Source organism: Nilaparvata lugens, chromosome 12, assembly GCF_014356525.2.
Source record: "Nilaparvata lugens isolate BPH chromosome 12, ASM1435652v1, whole genome shotgun sequence".
Classification (NCBI taxonomy): domain Eukaryota; kingdom Metazoa; phylum Arthropoda; class Insecta; order Hemiptera; family Delphacidae; genus Nilaparvata; species Nilaparvata lugens.
In genome coordinates, this window is record NC_052515.1 from 28,775,374 (window position 1) to 28,793,259 (window position 17,886).

Below are 17,886 nucleotides of genomic sequence, written 5' to 3' on the forward strand. Positions count from 1 at the left end.
ATTAAAACAATCATACTATCCAAGTGTTTGTGTCAATTTCAAGTATTTTGAGCAATGACAGATAAATTCTATCAATTAAATTAGTTCACCTTATTTGGAAATAGAATAAAGTTATCAACCACAATAATATAGACACAAACAGGCATTGAAGATTATCAGCATGTGAGCGTCAATTCACTAATTTATTACTGCAGAAGAGGCTATGTAATAAATGGAATATCGGCTCAGTTTCTGACTTGATAATTCTACATTAAATTTATAGAGGAATGGGTAAGAAGAAAAACTCCATAAAATTATAAAATACTACAACGATTCTAGTTTTGTTTTCTTTTGCTACGAGATTTCTCAAGTCACTGAATATTTTCAATTGATAAATGGGATTAAATAATATCTAAAAAATCATTGAATCATCGATAGCAAACAAGCTCCCCTTGGCTAAACGGCGCCTATTGCATTGGAAATTATGTATTTAATAAAATGAAAGAAAATATGTGGCAGCCAACAGCTAACTCATCTGGCTGAAAGGAGTAGCTCAAAATAAACCATCAATTCTGCAGCATTGCATTCGTAATGCCGGCGCCACACTCTCGTCAAGTCGCTTGCCAAGCGACTCGCTGTATACATGGTGGGATTGAAGGCGAGCGGTGGCATAGTAGCCATCCACACTGTCGCGCTCGTCGTCATTTGACGCACTTGGCAAGAGTGTAGAAGCAGCATTATACATGTAAGATTTGCAGTACTTCATGGAATGAAGCTACTATTCAACTCACATTTTTTCCGGTAGTGTTTCATCAACATCACTTTGCTCCACAATAAACGAGCACAAGCGCATCCAGTTTTGTGATAAACTGCAAGGCCTATTATAAGCCTACAATAAATATTCAAAGCTCAATAGAAGAACAGAATAGAAAGTCAAGATAGAGAGGTATGTTACAACACTCACCAGCTGTCAAGAGCCGCACTTGAAGGCTCTGGTCGATGACTCAAGTCACATCTCAGGATGGTAATCTCTTATCAGCATCGATGCATTGCACTGAGAAATGTTGTCACGTATCTCTCCACCTCCAGCAATCTGGTTCATACTGGAAGAAAATAATTTGCTTATGAGAATTTCCCAAAACGGATCTAGAGACTTTCATACAAGAAGATACACTAGGCCTACCTCTAGTGTCAGCAGTGTTAGAATGGGCAGCATTGATGCTAACTATACAGTTTGTGAGAATGATGGAAACGTCATAATATTTCCAACACGAGAATTATTAGATGGTAGTTTTGATTGAGGATCTTACTCAAATTTAAAATTATAATTTCCTGTCACTTCAAAATGTTTTCCATCTTCAATTATAATTTTATTACATTATACAGAGTTGGGCAGGGAGATATGGATGATTTGAAATAACAGTTACACTCAATTTTTAAACGAAAGTAGAAATTCATTTTTTTAGTGTGTACCTTGAAGCCCTGAGTGAAACAATAACACAAGAAATTCGAGCGATACCACGTGAAATGCTTCAGAGGAGTATAGACAGTTTCTTCTAGCTCAAGAGGAAATCCAGTCAGTCTTGACAAGGTACAAAGTGCATCAACTATCCACAGAAGAGAAATCCAAGATGATGACAAATGAATTGTGAGACCAAATTTTCATTTGCTTGATGTAGGGCTTGCATGACTTGATAATGGTTATGATTCTAGTTTCTCATCAAGCAATTCACTTAGAAAACTGCTGATTGTAACACTTATTGTAATATTTTAAACATGATCCATATCCAATGACGGTCAGCTAAGAGCCATTTCTAGGATAGCTGAGTCAAGTTTGTTAAATGGCTATCACATTTCCCATAGTTCCACAATAAATAGAGCAATAGACAACTTCTCACAACGTCTACAGAAGTGTATGGAAAAAACGGACAGCATCTAACAGATGTTATTTTTCGTACATAATCAATGTTCTAATTTTTTCCTCTTTAATTTTTATAATGGCACTAAAAAAGGTACACACTAAAAAAAAAATGGTACACACTAAAAAAGTAAATTTTAAAATGAGTGTCTAACTGTTATTTCAAATCATCCATACCTCCCTGCCCAACCATGTACATCTATTAGAACTATTACATATAACATCTACTTTAAATCCAGGTTTATACAATGCCAATTGGCGAGACAATTGTCATAAGGCAACTGACTGGCAAGATATTATTGTCTTCGTATAAAAACTTCATGCCAATTGTCTTGCCAACTGTCCCGACAATTGGCCCGAAATTCAATTGTCTCCGGGAGTACACTATAGACAGTCAATTGGGCCCAGCGAGCCCCCATCCCTCGGAATCTCAGTTGTCGCGACAATTGGCGCCGTTTGAACGGTGTAGGCCAGTATCGCTGTCTTGGTGTTGCCAGTTCAGCTGTTCAGTCACAACAGATGACGAGAACTCGGCCATGTTTAGCTGTCAACTGCCGTGCCAATAGTTGGCCGCGTATAAACATCTTCTCGTTTAACTTGCCTGGCCTCCTACAATCCGCAACCACGTGATGACAATTGTCCAAAGACAACTGTCTCGCCAATTGGCATCGTATAAACTAGGCTTCATGTCAGTTCATTTGTTTAAATCAAAAAGTACAATACATAATTTCATTACAACATTTCAGGAGAAATGAATGACGAACACCACACATCGGCATCTCAAACCGTATAAAATAAACGTCCACTATTATTACCTTATAAAATCAATATCACGAGAGATGAGGTTGAGAAAGCAAGTAACGCTTTATACTGCAAGGGCTAGTCTATGAAGAATCAAAAAAGTTCTATGAAAAAAAAGCAAAAGTATGTGTCGCTAATCTGTGATGCACAAGATAGTCGTATAGTCCCATAGCAAGCTGGGACATGACGTCCCAAGTTCATAAATGTCCATAAGTTCTTATTAGATAGAGAGCTAGGTTAGAATGCCCACCTGTGAAGCGCCATAATTGAAAGCCACAATCAATGAAAGGAGGACAATCGAGGAAGAAATGAGATGGAGTGAGTTTGCCAAGCTCTTCCTCACTTCATGATTCGATGCATCGCTGGCCGAAAAGTGTCCCTATAAGCAAATAGAAGGCATTTGAGTATTGAAATACATACCATCAGTTTCAACACTGAGATCACATAATATTTTTATCCTACTAGTAGGTAACCCGACTTGGATCCCACAAGGATCTAATTAAAAATTTGAAAAACTGAAAACTTGACTTACTAAAATATTAAAGAATTAGAAATATGCCTATAAACCATCCTCAGTAAATTTGGAACCTTTATGCAAAATTTCAAGTTAATCGGTCCAGTAGTTCAGACGTGATGATGCGTCATTCGTGTATTTTCGATCCTGTACATGTACGTATAAGCCAATTCTTTTCTTTATTATATTACAGCCAATATATTTTACAAAACTCAGTACAATAACGTCACACAGTACTTGAGACAAATCAAAAACTCAGACAAATATTGATAAATATGTACAACAAACAACAAATAATTAAATGAAAACACTTAACAGATTGTTACAACACACAGCTTGAACAACTTGTTTACCTTTCACTGCCATCTTTTAAACTGTAGTACGCTTTTGAGACAGAACATTTTATTTTAGAATATCCTAATATCCTACAAGGATAGCAGCAGCTCAGTTGGCAAATTATTATGCACCGTAGTTTTGCTCCAATTAAAGACGGCATTGACCATTTTCACATTTACCGACACTCAGAAATGTGCTCCTATTGGCTGATATCAGGTCGACAATCTGTAAGTGTGAAAACGACCACTAACCCATTTTCCACACAGCTGCTGCAATCAGTGTTGTATCAAAAATAATTTTGTCTCATATGGGAGCAGAACTACACAATATTTGCCTACCGATTAAAGGCCGGGACACACAGAACCGCACGGTGCCCCCGCCGACGTACGGCTGAGTGTCGGACGTACTACGGCGAGTGAGAAAACAAAGGCTTTCAAACGTGTAGGGACACATACAACCGCACCGCGCCAGCACCGTCGCCGTGTTTGTTGCCCGCGTCGTCACCGACTAGTTCAGTTTACTTTTTGACAGTGACGGTGCGGCCTCGTAGGCTAGGGCCACACGAGCGCACAAAGTGCGTCCGTTGCAACTTACTTTTTGACGTCCGTTGTAGAAATGCATAGAAGTGAATTGGTGACAACACACGAGGTACGTGCGTACCAAGTAACCGAAGTCGTAACGGACGGTGATTTTTGAACTGCGCAGAAATGCTACAACGCACGTCGAGACATACAAAAGTTATTGCTTCGTCTGGTTCAATTGCGTAAAGCCAACTGACGTTGACGCACTACACTCAACGCTCGTGTGGTGTCATTGGCGACGGCCGCAAAAAGTAAGTTGCAACGGACGCACTATGTGCGCTCGTGTGGCCCTAGCCTAACATAAAGCCAGACGTTCTCTTCGGAGAATAGATTTCCTCCAGAAAGTATAGTTTTTTTCAAGGCTTCTTGTAACTTGTTCAAGAGAAGATGGAAAGTATTTTTCGTCATACGAAAATATTCGTAGAACTTCATTTCAGGAAACAGGGTATTAAATTCTCCCTCAATGTTTCCTCTTTTCTTCTTCTAGAGTCAAGGCAATCATTGCTAAATCACTGTTCCGAAATTTTGAAGACATGATTGAGATCACAAACACAGTAGCACAATGTGAAAATCAATGTCAAAATCTCATAAAATTTAAGAATTTAACACAGTTTGATGAATAGTTTTCTGATCACATTCAGAAATCAGAACACTGTAGCACTACAGAACTGAAACACTGCTGCCGCTCAGCTGTCGCACGGATATGTGTGTTCTCCTACCACCATCACCGTGTAGCGGCCTTAGCTCGACCGTAAGTCGGCGCAGGCTCGTTGCAGTGATATGAGTCCCGGCCTTAAAGCTATACATGCTATAGTGTGAGAGCGATCCAAGTTATAAAGTCAACACTTGGTTTTATCATTGGTTTGCAATCGTTGTATGTCATTAGACAGAGCAGATAGCTCCATTATTTTTCAAATCTGCACTGTTGTCAATCGTTTGTTCGCTATGGAGAAATATAACGAGCTACCAGAACAATTCATTATATAGTTCATTATATTTCTATTAGGCTATATTCTAAAAACGAATTAACAATAACGCGGAGTTGAAAATTGAATGATTTAGAATTAACTGGAATTATCGAGATAAAATATTTTGGTAGTTGATTATATTTCTACGTAGTCTACCAAGGAATTGACAATGGCGCGGAGTTGGCAAAGGATAGAGCTATCTAGTTTGTCTAATAACAGACAAGGACAGCAAACCAATGTTAATCAGGTTCTGACTTAATAAAGTGAATCGCACGCCTACTAAACACATTTACAGAAATAAACAGAGAATACTTGGATTCACCTGTCAAGTAGCGTACTTGCAGCTTGTGCTCCATGACAGCAGAACAAATCATACCAGGTTGTTACAAAGCTTCAAGGTTCCTTCGATGCACCAATTCATACAGAATCATCATCAGTATCTTCATCTCAGCAAGTAGTCTCATACCTGAAACAAAGTATTATAACAATAAGGCATTTAAAATTCGGAAAATTTGCCATGAGCGTTCGATTAAATTGATTAAATTAGCAATGAGTGCTTGAAAAAGTATACATTTGGGAAACCGATAGTTTTATTTATTTGTTTTTTTTATTTATTTATAATTTTTACTAAGTAGCACTGATTGGGAGAGGAAAAATAAAGATGTATATATTGATAGATCCAATATCATTCTCAAACATGAATTTTAATAGAATTACACTTATGACTTGCACATGAATAATGAAAAGAACGCGGATTTAATATCAATGGACTCACACATCTGGGTGAATTCTGAACTACCGGAAAATAATTTTCAATAGACATAATAACATAAATTCGTGGAAGGAACAGTCCTGGGTTGTGCCTGTTGGACCTTCCTCATTCATTTCAATGAATTGAATTCATTCATTCATTGTATATAACACTATAATCATAATACAATAGTATGATATTAGAGGAAAAACTAGGCTGAGCCTGTACTATTTCTCTCCAAAAATTTTGATAAAATGTTAATGTTGTCCAAAAGTTAATGTTATGTAATCACACACTGCTTCGTCACATGATTTTCTGTCCAGGAATAATGATTTGAAATTTTTTAATTCTGAAGGTTGACGTAATACTCCAAATGAATCACAGAATGTATCACACTAAATTAAAATTGGTTTGTGTGTATCATTAAATGAATGAATGAATAAATAATTAAAAACCACCCCATAATTATGATTGCATTCTTACTGCTCATTCTATTAGCAATAACAACTTATTTTATTCAATTATTTAACTTTTGATTTGGTTGAGTTACAAATTGAACTGTGATTGTTAGGCTAATTAAATTTTAATTTCATCATTACAGTTGGGTTATGTGTGATGTGATGTACAATTTTTTTATGTTGAAAAACAATTTGAAATTGCCAACCAATTTCTAGAGTGTTTTTTTTTCTAACAAGTGGTTGACAATTTTAATTTGTGTTTTTCATTTCGAAATTTTAATTGTTATACCGTAATTAAAATTATTCTCAAATTCAAGTTGATCTAAGGTACTTGGGTTAATAATATTCTTCTGTAATACTAAAATAATAAAACTTCTAATAATAATCTACAGTAGTTGATCCTCAAAACGAACAATGACCATTGCTCAAAATTTAATTAAAATAGAGTTTGACTTGACTGTCACTCGAACGGAGAAGAAGAAACCGGACCACAGAATTTTATTAACTGATTTTATAAGTAAAATCAATGCAGAGATTACAATGTTTGGTTGGATAACAATAATTATCAAGTTGTTTCCTGCATTAGCATATGGTTCAACGTTCAGACGTCTAATCTAATCAGCCCAATCTATCTAATCAGCTGAAGAGGTTTATTCCGTTTAAAGCACATTTCAACTAGTTCTTAGTTTTGAACTTCAATTCGTGACGGTCAAGTTAATTTAGTCACCAGTGTTACATGATTCATCTACCGAAGGATACAAGTTCATAAGTTACTTTGAGTTACGTTCAGTTACGTTGGTGTTCATAAACGATTCAAAAATGAGTTCAACCGCTGAAAATACAAGTGAAAATTCTAATTCATTGGAGAAATTCGCAAATCGGTTCAACAGTCCATCGTACAAAGGAATAGATTTTGATTGTGAATTCATAGTTGGCACTGAAAAAATTGTTATAAAGGGACATAAATTTGTATTCGCCGTGTCAAGTGAAGTTTTCCAAGCCATGTTCTACGGTGATTTGAAGGAGGAGAAAGCTGTCATCGTTGAAGATCTACATGCGGACGGATTTGAGTGTTTGAAGCAGTTCATTTACACTGGTCAAGTGAATTTCAGATCGGCTATGCAAGCATTGCTGACGTTTGTTGCTGCTCGCAAGTATCTGATAGACGAGCTGAGCGAGGCGAGCACAAAGTTTGTGCTAGAATGCATGCGTCCTGCCGATGTGCTGCAAATCTACGAGTGTTGCAAAATGTTCAAAACACCTCAGTTCGAAGACAAATGTTGTGAATTAATTCAAGAAGCAACCGACCAAGTAGTTGCTAGTGAATACTTCACCACCGTGCAACTCGAAACAATCGAGTTGATTTTGAAGTCATCGCCACTGAATCTGCAGTCAGAATTGGACGTTTTCGATCTGCTCGAACGGTGGGCCTTGGCTGAGGCCAGTCGCAGAGCTATGACAGTCGAGAGAATCGCCACAGACTTCAACTCGCTCAAAAAGCACATTTGCTTTCTTACAATGAACGGCAATCAGTTTATCACACGAGTTGTGGAGTCTCCGCTGTTAACGCAGCAAGAGAAACTTGTTATTGGAGTCAACCTGATCGAATTGAATGCAAAACCAATGCCAGAAAGTATTTCTACGAAGTCTCAGCTGCGTCACTTTATTGGCCAAACTTGTACTATCAAACATCATACTTTCGTATTTGAACTTGACAGCTACAAAGATCAAAGTACTGAATGTAATGCAAATTTTTGTACATTTACGTTACCTTTCTACATTATCAAAATAGATGATTATGTTTGCCTCCGAATGAGACCTAGATCCTTAATAGACTCTCTTGAAATGCTGGTGTGTTCTATTGAAACAAAACTTCGAGTATTAGCCACAAACAGTTGCAATGATCTTTTCATCAAAAAAGACTGCGATTTCATAGGTAAAAAATTCGATTTGAGATCTGATCAGAAGTCTAAGGCGTGTACTATTGCTGCTATTCCCTTAAGCAAGATAAACAAACCACGCTTTTTGCGAGGAGCCAATACAGTACACATTGAAGGCACATTCGAAATCAAGAAACTAGAATAAAGTGGCTGCTTAATATGGAGTTACACATTAAGTTTCTAATCATTTTTGTCGTTTCTAAATTTAGTTTCTTATCAAAATTATAGTTTCTAAGTTTTCACCTCCGATCCTTATTTTTTTCATTCACGATTTTCATAAAGTAATATTTGATTCTAAATTTGGGTGGTAAAGGAATCGTTGTACAATTGAAACTTATTTTTTCCTCCTAAGACATTAGATTATTATTTAATTTAGACATTGAATTACACGATAAAAAGAGCACAATAAAAACTGATATGATAGAATACGGAATATTGAAACTGTGTTAAAAGAGTTTTGAATAAAATTACTTAAATTTTTTATTGATTTCGTTTATTGTTGGATTCAGAAGTTCCCTAATAATAGAAAGTTGTGATTGATAATAGGATTGGAATTTAATATTCATATTTATTATTTTATGTTAGGTTTCTTATTATTTACCAGAAGGTAACCCGTGCTTTGTACTAGGGAAAATTTTGTCTTAAAAATTGAAAACTCCTCATGTCCAGGAAACATGACAAAATAGATTAATTACTTATTATTTTATGAATATTACGTGGATTAATTTTCATCAGAGTTAAAAATTCTGAAGCAAAAAGAATTGAAATTCATTTCTTTATTAATACGATTCTATTGATCATTTCTATGCCAATATTGTATTGTTTTTATTACTAGAAATTAATTCATAAATTGATAGTATCTTTTTTCAATTACTTATTGAATAATAAATAAAAATATGGTGAAATGTAATGGTTTTGAGTAGTGACATTATATTCTTTTCAATACAGTACCAGTATATAATATAATGTATATTCATTCGTATTATATCTGGTCTGCGGTTCTACTAAGACTGATTTACTATAACACTCTATTGAGAGAGCCTTGGAAATGAATCTCATTATTAGCTATTAACCCATGTTCTCATAAAATGATTGACTTCCAAGTAGGAAAGGATTCTTCACCTATTAAAGTGTGATATTTGTTTTTTTTCTAATGTTTTTCTTCAACGAATAATATTGATTAGTAACAATAAAATGAATGTCACCCGTATGCCACACACTCTTGTCAGGGTGAATATTATTCCAGAAACAGTTGGTTGAAATCAAAATTGCGCTGAAGTATTGAAAGCAATTTAGTGGGAGTCAATTGTTATTACATAAATAATGCTTAATCAAAATGGCTAAGCTCTAGCCGGTGTGCTCCCCCTGTTATCTCAGTTATTATTGAAGATATCGACTCAATTTTTTTTTTTAATGAAAGAGAAAGACAAAATAAAGCGCGCTAGCATATTTTTATACCATTTGATTCAATTTTAATATTAGAAATAGCTGTTTCAAAACTAACCTTATTCTAATGAAAGGACGATTCTAAATTATAATGATTTGTATCAACTATTATTAAAGATATTATGGGACTCAATTTTTTTAATGAAAGAAGAAGAAAACATACGTGTCGGCAACTGAATAACAATTCTAATCAATGAAATTTAATGTTATTAATATTAACAGCAAATTTTGAATTTTGTCTAACCTATAATCCTATCATGTTTTTACTAGCACCATAGAGTTCTAGAGTTATAGAGTTGCTGCTCTTTTCTCTAAAGGTCACAAATTTGAAGCATGCTAGAATAGAGTTGTCATCGGTTTTTGAAATTGCTCGATAAGAAAGATTCCGATTTCAACTTGTTCGATTAATGATTCAAAAGTTCAATATTCATTTTATTGTTTTTTTATTGTTATTGTTTTACAAACTTCAATTTGATATATTTAAATTATAATTTGATCTACATTTTTTCCCATAATTGGAATACTTTTTTTTGAAAAAATTGGTAACCCCAATGGGTACTAAATTTGTGAAGTCTCATTTAGGTATTAATAATTAAAGTTTATTTATTTATTCAATCATTCAGAATTATACAACTTACAGAAAAGTACCACAGGCTAACTTATGCTTAAAACGGTTCCAGTTATAATTTTCACTATCTTCAATTTTTTCAAAAAAATCCAATTTTGGGAAAAAAATCATTTTGAATTAGAACTCAAATGTATCAAATTTGAAAAAAAAATATTCTAATTCCATCAAAGAGCTAACCATTACTGCTGACCACATTTTCTCCTGTATTTAATGCTATTGATGAAGTTGATAGGAAATCTGGAAAATATCAAAAATGTGCCGGTTGTTTGCCTGAAAAATGTTGAGAATATTTTTAAATGGAGCTAACCATTACTGCTGACCACATTTTCTCCTGTATCTAGCGATATTGATGAAACCCTACCTACCAAAGTTTGATGTGACTATCAAACCTTAAGTGATGAAGACTCAGCAAGTCTGAGGGTTGCTCAGTCTTTTTCTGGTAAGGCTTTGTTATGTTAGGTTGGAGAATGCTTGGTTGGAGGGGAGCTCAATGGTTGGGCTGGACTGCATTTGTTAGTTTGAGTTAGGCTTTGTTAGGTTGGGGATAATAAAAAACTCAGGTTACAAAGGTTTGGGTTGAAAAAGGTTAGGTTAGGAGAGTTTTGGTTAGGGGAGGTTAGGTTGGAAAGATTTTGCATAGAAAGGATTTGGTTAGGAAGTCTTAGCTTAGAAACACTTAGGTTGAGAAAATCTTAGGTTGGGAAAAGCTTAGGTTAGGAGAAGCTTAGGTTAGGAAACTGCTGGGTTGGGAAAAAATTAGGTTAGAAAAAGCTTTGGTTAGGGAAAGCTTTGGTTTGTGAAAGCTTAGGTTAGGAAAAGCTTAGGTTAGGAAAAGCTTAGGTTAGGAAAAGCTTAGGTTAGGAAAAGCTTAGGTTAGGAGAAGCTTAGGTTAGGAAAAGCTTAGGTTAGGAAAAGCTCAGGTTAGGAGAAGCTAAGGTTGGGTTCTATTTAATTCATCGATTAATCAATTATATTGTATTCCAATGTCCATGCTTGCCTGCAGTTACCTCTTCAATCACTTTCGAAGAAGTTGAATTGATGCGAACATTCATTCGAGCAATCGCTTATTTTGAAATCTTTAATTCGGCCATATATGAGTGAGCTGTATGCTATTGGCTTCATTATTCACATTTCATTCTTCATTGTTAACATAACCTCATTCTTCATTGTTGAGTCTAAATTCAGAAATTCAAACTGTTTTTTTAATGTTCTAATTAGTTTCCCAATACTCCAAAGTAAAGACTGGAAAACTTAAAAAAAAGTATGTAAAATCGTGAAATTTGATCAATATACTTAAAAATTACGAGCTATCTGCATTTAACAAATAATGGGACACTACTCTTGTAGTCTACAACACATGTCGTCGTGAAAGAGAACGATATCAGAGTGGCAGTGGCGCTCTGATTTTGGATTTTCGCTTCAAGTCATCATGACTTGAATAATAAATGAACCCTATTTTTATTCACAACTTAATTCTGAAATTATTATATTGTTATAAATAGTATTAAAACTAGAACTAGGAATTATGCAATAAGTAATGCGATTTCAGATTTACGAAGAGATTTGTCCAGAATTGTTTAGTGATTTGCAGCTAACTCCTTTACATCAATCAATATACTTAACATTATAGAAACTTTAAACCAAATATTAATATTTTAATAATTGAATTGATCTTTAATTTAGAGATGAACTGCAAAACACTAAGACAATACGCCTTTCTCTATACTACTCAAAATATTCTGAAATAGCATAACCATTGCGAAATCTTATTATAAATAAGTTAAATTATGAAATGTGAGTGAATGTGAATTATGAAATGTGAGTGATTGTGATTTATGAAAAAAGAATTACTAGAATCAGTGATAATAGAGTACAATCTCAGCTAATAGGATTTAATGTGTCGATGATAAGTGTATGAATAGTAAAAGTCATTGTCCTACCTTCATCCAAAACGGGACTTCCATCACACACACTTCACTTGAAATTTCTACACAAATAAATAGAGTAGCCGGTAAATCATCCACACCATTCATAAATTCATTGGAAAGGCTTCAAAATAAGCACATATATTCATAATTATCTGAGATTTTACACTAGTAATATTGATGAAATTAATGGGATACGAAGTGAAAGCAACCAAGATGTCTGATTGAACTGCACTAGACTGAACAGGCGGTAGCCGTGCAAGGCACGCCATCTGCAGAGTGAATTTGGCATAGACCAATCACAGAGCTTGACACACAACTAACAACCAACCAGAACGCGCGACTCAAAATAGACCAACCAATCACAGACCTCGTTTCTCCAGAGCAGAGTTAATCGGTTCCAGCAACAAAGGATACTATGTTCTATATAATATTGTACAGCAACGAATTTGAAAATTTCAATATGGCCAAAGATAAATTAAGAACCCTGAAATATATTGGCTTACATTGTTTAATACATTGAATTTAAATGATGGATAGCGGTAATGATTTTGTATGAAAATAATATCAGAAATGGTTAGATAGGGGTCGAGTTGCTATAGAATAAATTTTAAATAGAACTAATATGAATAAAATATACATCCCCAACGGCTGCCATAACAGGCAAAAATTATAATATTAAAAGCAAGAGTTGAGAAACAACTTAATAATATATGTGATAGATAATTAGCAAGAAATAATTTAAGTTAGGTACCGTACCAAATTAATATTTAAACAAAAGAAATATGGTGAATAATGATGACAAGTAAAATAATGTTTTGAAAATCTTGGTAATTTAACTTACAAAATTTTAGTGTGTGGTCGGCTGTAAAAGCCCAGTGGGTTTTTTGCATAGTAATTTACTAATAATTAATTCCTACCTTCTTTGAAAACGGGACTTCCATCACACGCACCTTTCACTCGAAATTTCTACAAGAATAAATCGTGTAGCCGTTAAATCATCCACACCATTCATAAATTCATTGGAAGGCTTTATAATACGCACAGATATTCATAATTATCTGATAAATTACACTATTAATCGATGAAATTAATGGGGCACGGTCTGAAAGCAACCATTATGTATGAACTGCACACTGCAGAATACTGAACAGGTAGCCGATCAAGGCAGTACAAGGCACGCCATCTACATTGTGAATTTGGAATTTAAACCAATCACAGAGCTCGACACAAACTTTCAACCAATCACAGAGCTCAATACTCCAAAGTACCTTGAATCGCCCCCTGAACAAGGGATTTAATTTACAGCACGAATTTGTGTTTCAATATGGCCGATAAATATAAAATTAAAAACCCAGAAAAATATTAGCTTGGATTTTTGAATATGAATTATGTGTTGTGATTCTTATTTTGTATGAAAATAATAATCTTTTACTTTCTCTTAATCTTTACTATTATTCAAAGAGGGTTAATGGACTGTAGAATAAAAATTTAAAATAGAAACTAGGTAAAATAGCAAATGATAATGAAAATTAGCGACGATACGGTAGTGGCCATGACAGACTAAAAATTCCAATTCAATAGGCCTAATCATCAATAATTAATATCTGTAGTTAGTGAACGGGTATTAAAACTATATAGGCTAATAATTTTAAAATAATTATGATAGATTTACAATGCATGATAAATTTCACATTTCATGAATAAAGTGATTCAGAGGAAATAATTACTATCAATAATATTTTAAAATTTAAAAGGGTACTTGATAATTAATATTATATAATTTTTATGTATTAAATCTAGATTTTAAAAATCTTAGTAGCTTTTGAATTTGAATAAGATTAACCTTTTATCTTGGTGTGCAGTAAATGGACATTAATTTGTAACTTTATAACCCAGCTGCACAGAAGCCTGTTAAATTTTAACAAAGATTAAATGGCAGAAAAGCCCTATTTTCAAATTGCCTCCTCTGAACAAGGGAATCAATTATTCCGAATTTATTCTTTCAAGTTTCAATCATGATTAAAATTTAACAGGCCTTTGTGCAACCGGGCCGACAAGGTTGAACTTTATCATGCTACATTTGTTGAAACGTTTCATCCCTGATAAGAAACTGCATAAAATAAAATTGTATCTGAATTAGTTATTAAGTAATAACTAATAAATAAAAAAGGACGTTCTAAGAACAAATGTAAAATAATCTTTCATTTTAGATTGTCTTTTAAATTTTATAATATAGAATGATAATTAATTTTCTCATCAAGAAAAGTGTTCAGTGACTAGATAGTCACGGAATGCATTAATAGCCTTAATTCAAGTAGATCATTATTATTTATTTAGATTATGTTAAGGATTATGTTAAGCGTAATTATTTTGTAAAATCTGTGTGATTGGTGGGTGAATTGAGATCTAGATTATGTGTAGATGCATCACAAGCCATCTAGTCACACTGAATTTTTCTTCAAAATGAGTTTTAAAAAATATAAATAATATGCTTGAGAATTCCAATTTCATCTCTTATTTACTCATGATCAATTTTTACTACTTTTCAACATCATAACAGTTTAAAACACGAAAAAAACCAAATATTTACCAGATCACCAACAAACTGCTGACTTACAGAAAGCAACAGGGTGATAGCAAAGCAACGGGAGCAACATTCAATGATCATTAGTGTTATTGCGACGATAGCAATATTCCACTAACAAGTGATGTAAAAACTTGAGTTGCTCAGGCTTGCGTTGCTTTGCTATCATCAGTTTGCTCTCTGAATGTAAGCAGCCTTAAGGCGAACGCACACGTGGCAGATGACAGACAGATGTATGCAGATAGACGGAGGATAAGTCCCTCCTCAGGTGTTCAAATGTTGCAACGCACATAGACGCCCGTCCATCTGCATTTTATGTTTGCAAACAGAACTGTATATTTTTGACCTCTTGAACAACTCAATTTTCAACCAAAAATGCCTACAAAATATAAATTTAATCCGTTTATGAAATAGAATTATAGTACCCTTTGAAATTAATAAAATAATAAAACAAGAATACAAATTGTAACTACTAGTTTCGGTGATCACACCATCGTCAGATTATAAAAAAAAGAAACTAGTAGCTACAGAATAGAATATTCATTTTATTCAACAATAATACAGAAAATTTCCATACAGTTGAATAAAGTCAGGAAGATTTACAGTCAAAAAACTGTTACATTTACAAAAATACAGTTACAATTTGTATTCTTGTTTTATTATTTCATTAATTTTAAAGGGTACTATAATTCTATTTTATAAATAAAAAAAGTAGCCCAGAATTCATACATTAAAAAAAAATTAAGCTGATTTGAACCGATACACCAATCTTATAATGCCGGTTGCACAAGATCCTGTTAAATTTTTATAGTGATAAATTCCACAAGAAAGCCTTCTGTGATTGGTTCTCGTGGCATTCAATCATAATTAAATATAGAATTAGAACCGTTTTGGGCTTGAGCCTGCACTTTTCTGAAAGTTGAGTATTAATGAATTATTGAATAAATGAACTACTGTTTTAATTGTTTGTTAAGAGTTGTTATTTTGCTTACAATTGTTTGTGAGTTAATGTTGATGTGCTCACATTCATTTGAGTTGATATTGACGACTGAACTCAATAAATCACTATCATAAAGACGGCATTTTGTTTTAATTTTGTTGTGGTCACATTACTTTGAGTTCATATTGATCTTATATTTCGATTATCTATCTACGAATAAAATACTATCATTATTTTGTTATGTTCACATTAATTTGAGTTCATATTGACGACTGAACTTAATTAAATACTAACTATCATGACGACAGCATTTTGTTGTGTTCATACTCATTTGAGTTGATATATTGACGTAAACTAGACTTAATAGACTACTTTCATGAGGAGGGCACGATGAGATTGGACAAATAGGTGACCTTGGCGGAGGGTTCAGTCATGAACATGGAGCTCCACACAAACTGGTCGACTAGGGCCACTCGGAAGCCGAGTATTTCAAGATGGCGGCGCCGCATTTGCCCCGCCCCCCGCAGAGTGCGCTGAACGCCTGACGTGCTCCAGTCCGCTTCGTCTCCTAACAAAACCGCCACTCTGAAAGAAAACAAACAATTTACAAATTGGATAGATTTCACAGGTTAGCTATAATGAGATCCACGTTAACATGACAGTAATTGATTAACTCTGAAAGAAAACAATCAATTTCCAAGTCTGATAGATTTCTTAGGTCAATTATAGCATAGTGAAAAGCTAGCATAAGAAGGTATCCCATTGTGGTATCTGATTGATGTTTGAGCTAGCTTTACATTCGATCGACAATGATTGCTCTCTGGTGGCCGAATGTAATGCCGGCGCCACACTCTTGCCGAGTGCGTACAAGTTCAGACACCAGGATCGGTTGCCGGGCTGGCGATCCTAGTATTAAGCCGGCGCGACACTCTTGCCGAGAGTGTAAAAATGACGAGCGCGGCGAGAATGTGGATGGCTACTATGCCAGCGTTCGCCTTACACTCGGCTCGGCTTGCCTTGGCTTGGATGTTTGTGGAGACTTGACAAGCGAAGGCGAGTGGCTCCCTACCACTCATCTTGTCTTCTGGTCACATTGCAGTGTGGATGGCGAGCCGCGAGTGTTGGCCAGACATTTGGCGAGAGACTCAGTAAGTGTGTGGTCTATGCATACATAATACGAGACTAAAAGCACATAATAACTGCAACGAGAAAATATAAATATATCCCATGGTAGAAGTCTTTTATGTTCCAAATTTCACTGTTGACTCAAGCCCTAGTAGTTCTTTTCCTTAGTAGTGAGGTCCACGTTATGATGGCTTTGATTAACAAGATTGATATTGATATCATTGTCTATCATTCGACAAAGCAGATAGAGCCATCCTTTTCTATGGTAAGGTCAACGTTATAATGGCAGTATTTGATCAACAAACATTAGTATTGCTATCATTGTATATCATTCGACAAAGCAGATCCTTTTCTAACTCCGCAACGTTGCCAGATAATGTTTTAACAATGTAGAAATATAACTAGTAGTTCTGTGAACAGTAGACCTCACGCTGTATTCTCATCCACAAGTACCTGATTGAAACTTTAGATCTTATGGAAATACAGCAAGGTAGGAGGCTCCTACTGAAGGAGGCTCCTTTTTCCTTTTATATTATCCTTGAAATGCAAAATTTCCAAAAACCTTTTATATACGTCGACGCGCAATTAAAAAAGGAACCTGTCTAATTTCATGAGAATCTATCACCGCGTTTCGCCGTAAATGCGCAACATATAAACATATAAACATTAAGAGAAATGCCAAACCGTAGACTAGAATCTTAGACCTCACTTCGCTCGGTCAATTAATTTACAAAATATTTAATCTCAATTGAATACTCCAAATTTAATCAAATGTTCTAATTTCAAACCGATCACTGTCAGCTACTGTCTATTATTACTGTTTTGTTGGGGTAGGAGTGTACTTTTAGCATTGATTCAAGAGAAAATGTCTTCACAAAAACCTATTTTTGTGACTTATCTAATCAATTAAACACATTTAAAGTTTATCATTTGCATAATAATATCGAGTAATCTGGCTGGCTCAGGTCTGGTGTCAAGAGTTTTCAGGT

The 17,886-nt window shown here is 34.6% G+C and overlaps 2 protein-coding genes and 1 long non-coding RNA gene across 4 annotated transcripts in view; 1 reads left to right on the forward strand and 2 right to left on the reverse strand.

Moving 5' to 3' along the window:
• The window catches only part of LOC120353888, a 19,250-nt gene extending 16,169 nt beyond the window's left edge, over nt 1–3,081 (reverse strand). The window contains exons 1-2 of the long non-coding RNA XR_005572672.1: nt 2,949–3,081; nt 944–1,082 (exon numbers count right to left, since the gene is read on the reverse strand). This is a non-coding gene — a long non-coding RNA (uncharacterized LOC120353888). The remainder of the gene's footprint in view (nt 1–943; nt 1,083–2,948) is intronic.
• A 3,707-nt stretch (nt 3,082–6,788) lies between these two features.
• Nucleotides 6,789–9,049, forward strand: LOC111049900 (BTB/POZ domain-containing protein 6). Its single transcript, XM_022336082.2, has one exon. The coding sequence runs from the start codon at nt 7,126–7,128 to the stop codon at nt 8,389–8,391; it is 1,266 nt and encodes a 421-aa protein (XP_022191774.2). The 5' UTR covers nt 6,789–7,125; the 3' UTR covers nt 8,392–9,049.
• Nucleotides 9,050–15,903: 6,854 nt separating this feature from the next.
• Nucleotides 15,904–17,886, reverse strand: part of LOC111060516 (FAST kinase domain-containing protein 1, mitochondrial) — a 34,845-nt gene continuing 32,862 nt past the window's right edge. For both annotated transcript variants that reach the window (XM_039439317.1, XM_039439316.1), the window contains exon 13: nt 15,904–16,357. In XM_039439317.1, coding sequence (XP_039295251.1) covers nt 16,147–16,357 — 211 coding nt within the window. In that variant the 3' untranslated portion in view covers nt 15,904–16,146. The remainder of the gene's footprint in view (nt 16,358–17,886) is intronic.

Bases quoted from the DNA above. Each gene is read 5' to 3' on its own strand.
- LOC111049900 (XM_022336082.2), top strand. From the start codon at position 7,126: ATGAGTTCAACCGCTGAAAATACAAGTGAAAATTCTAATTCATTGGAG.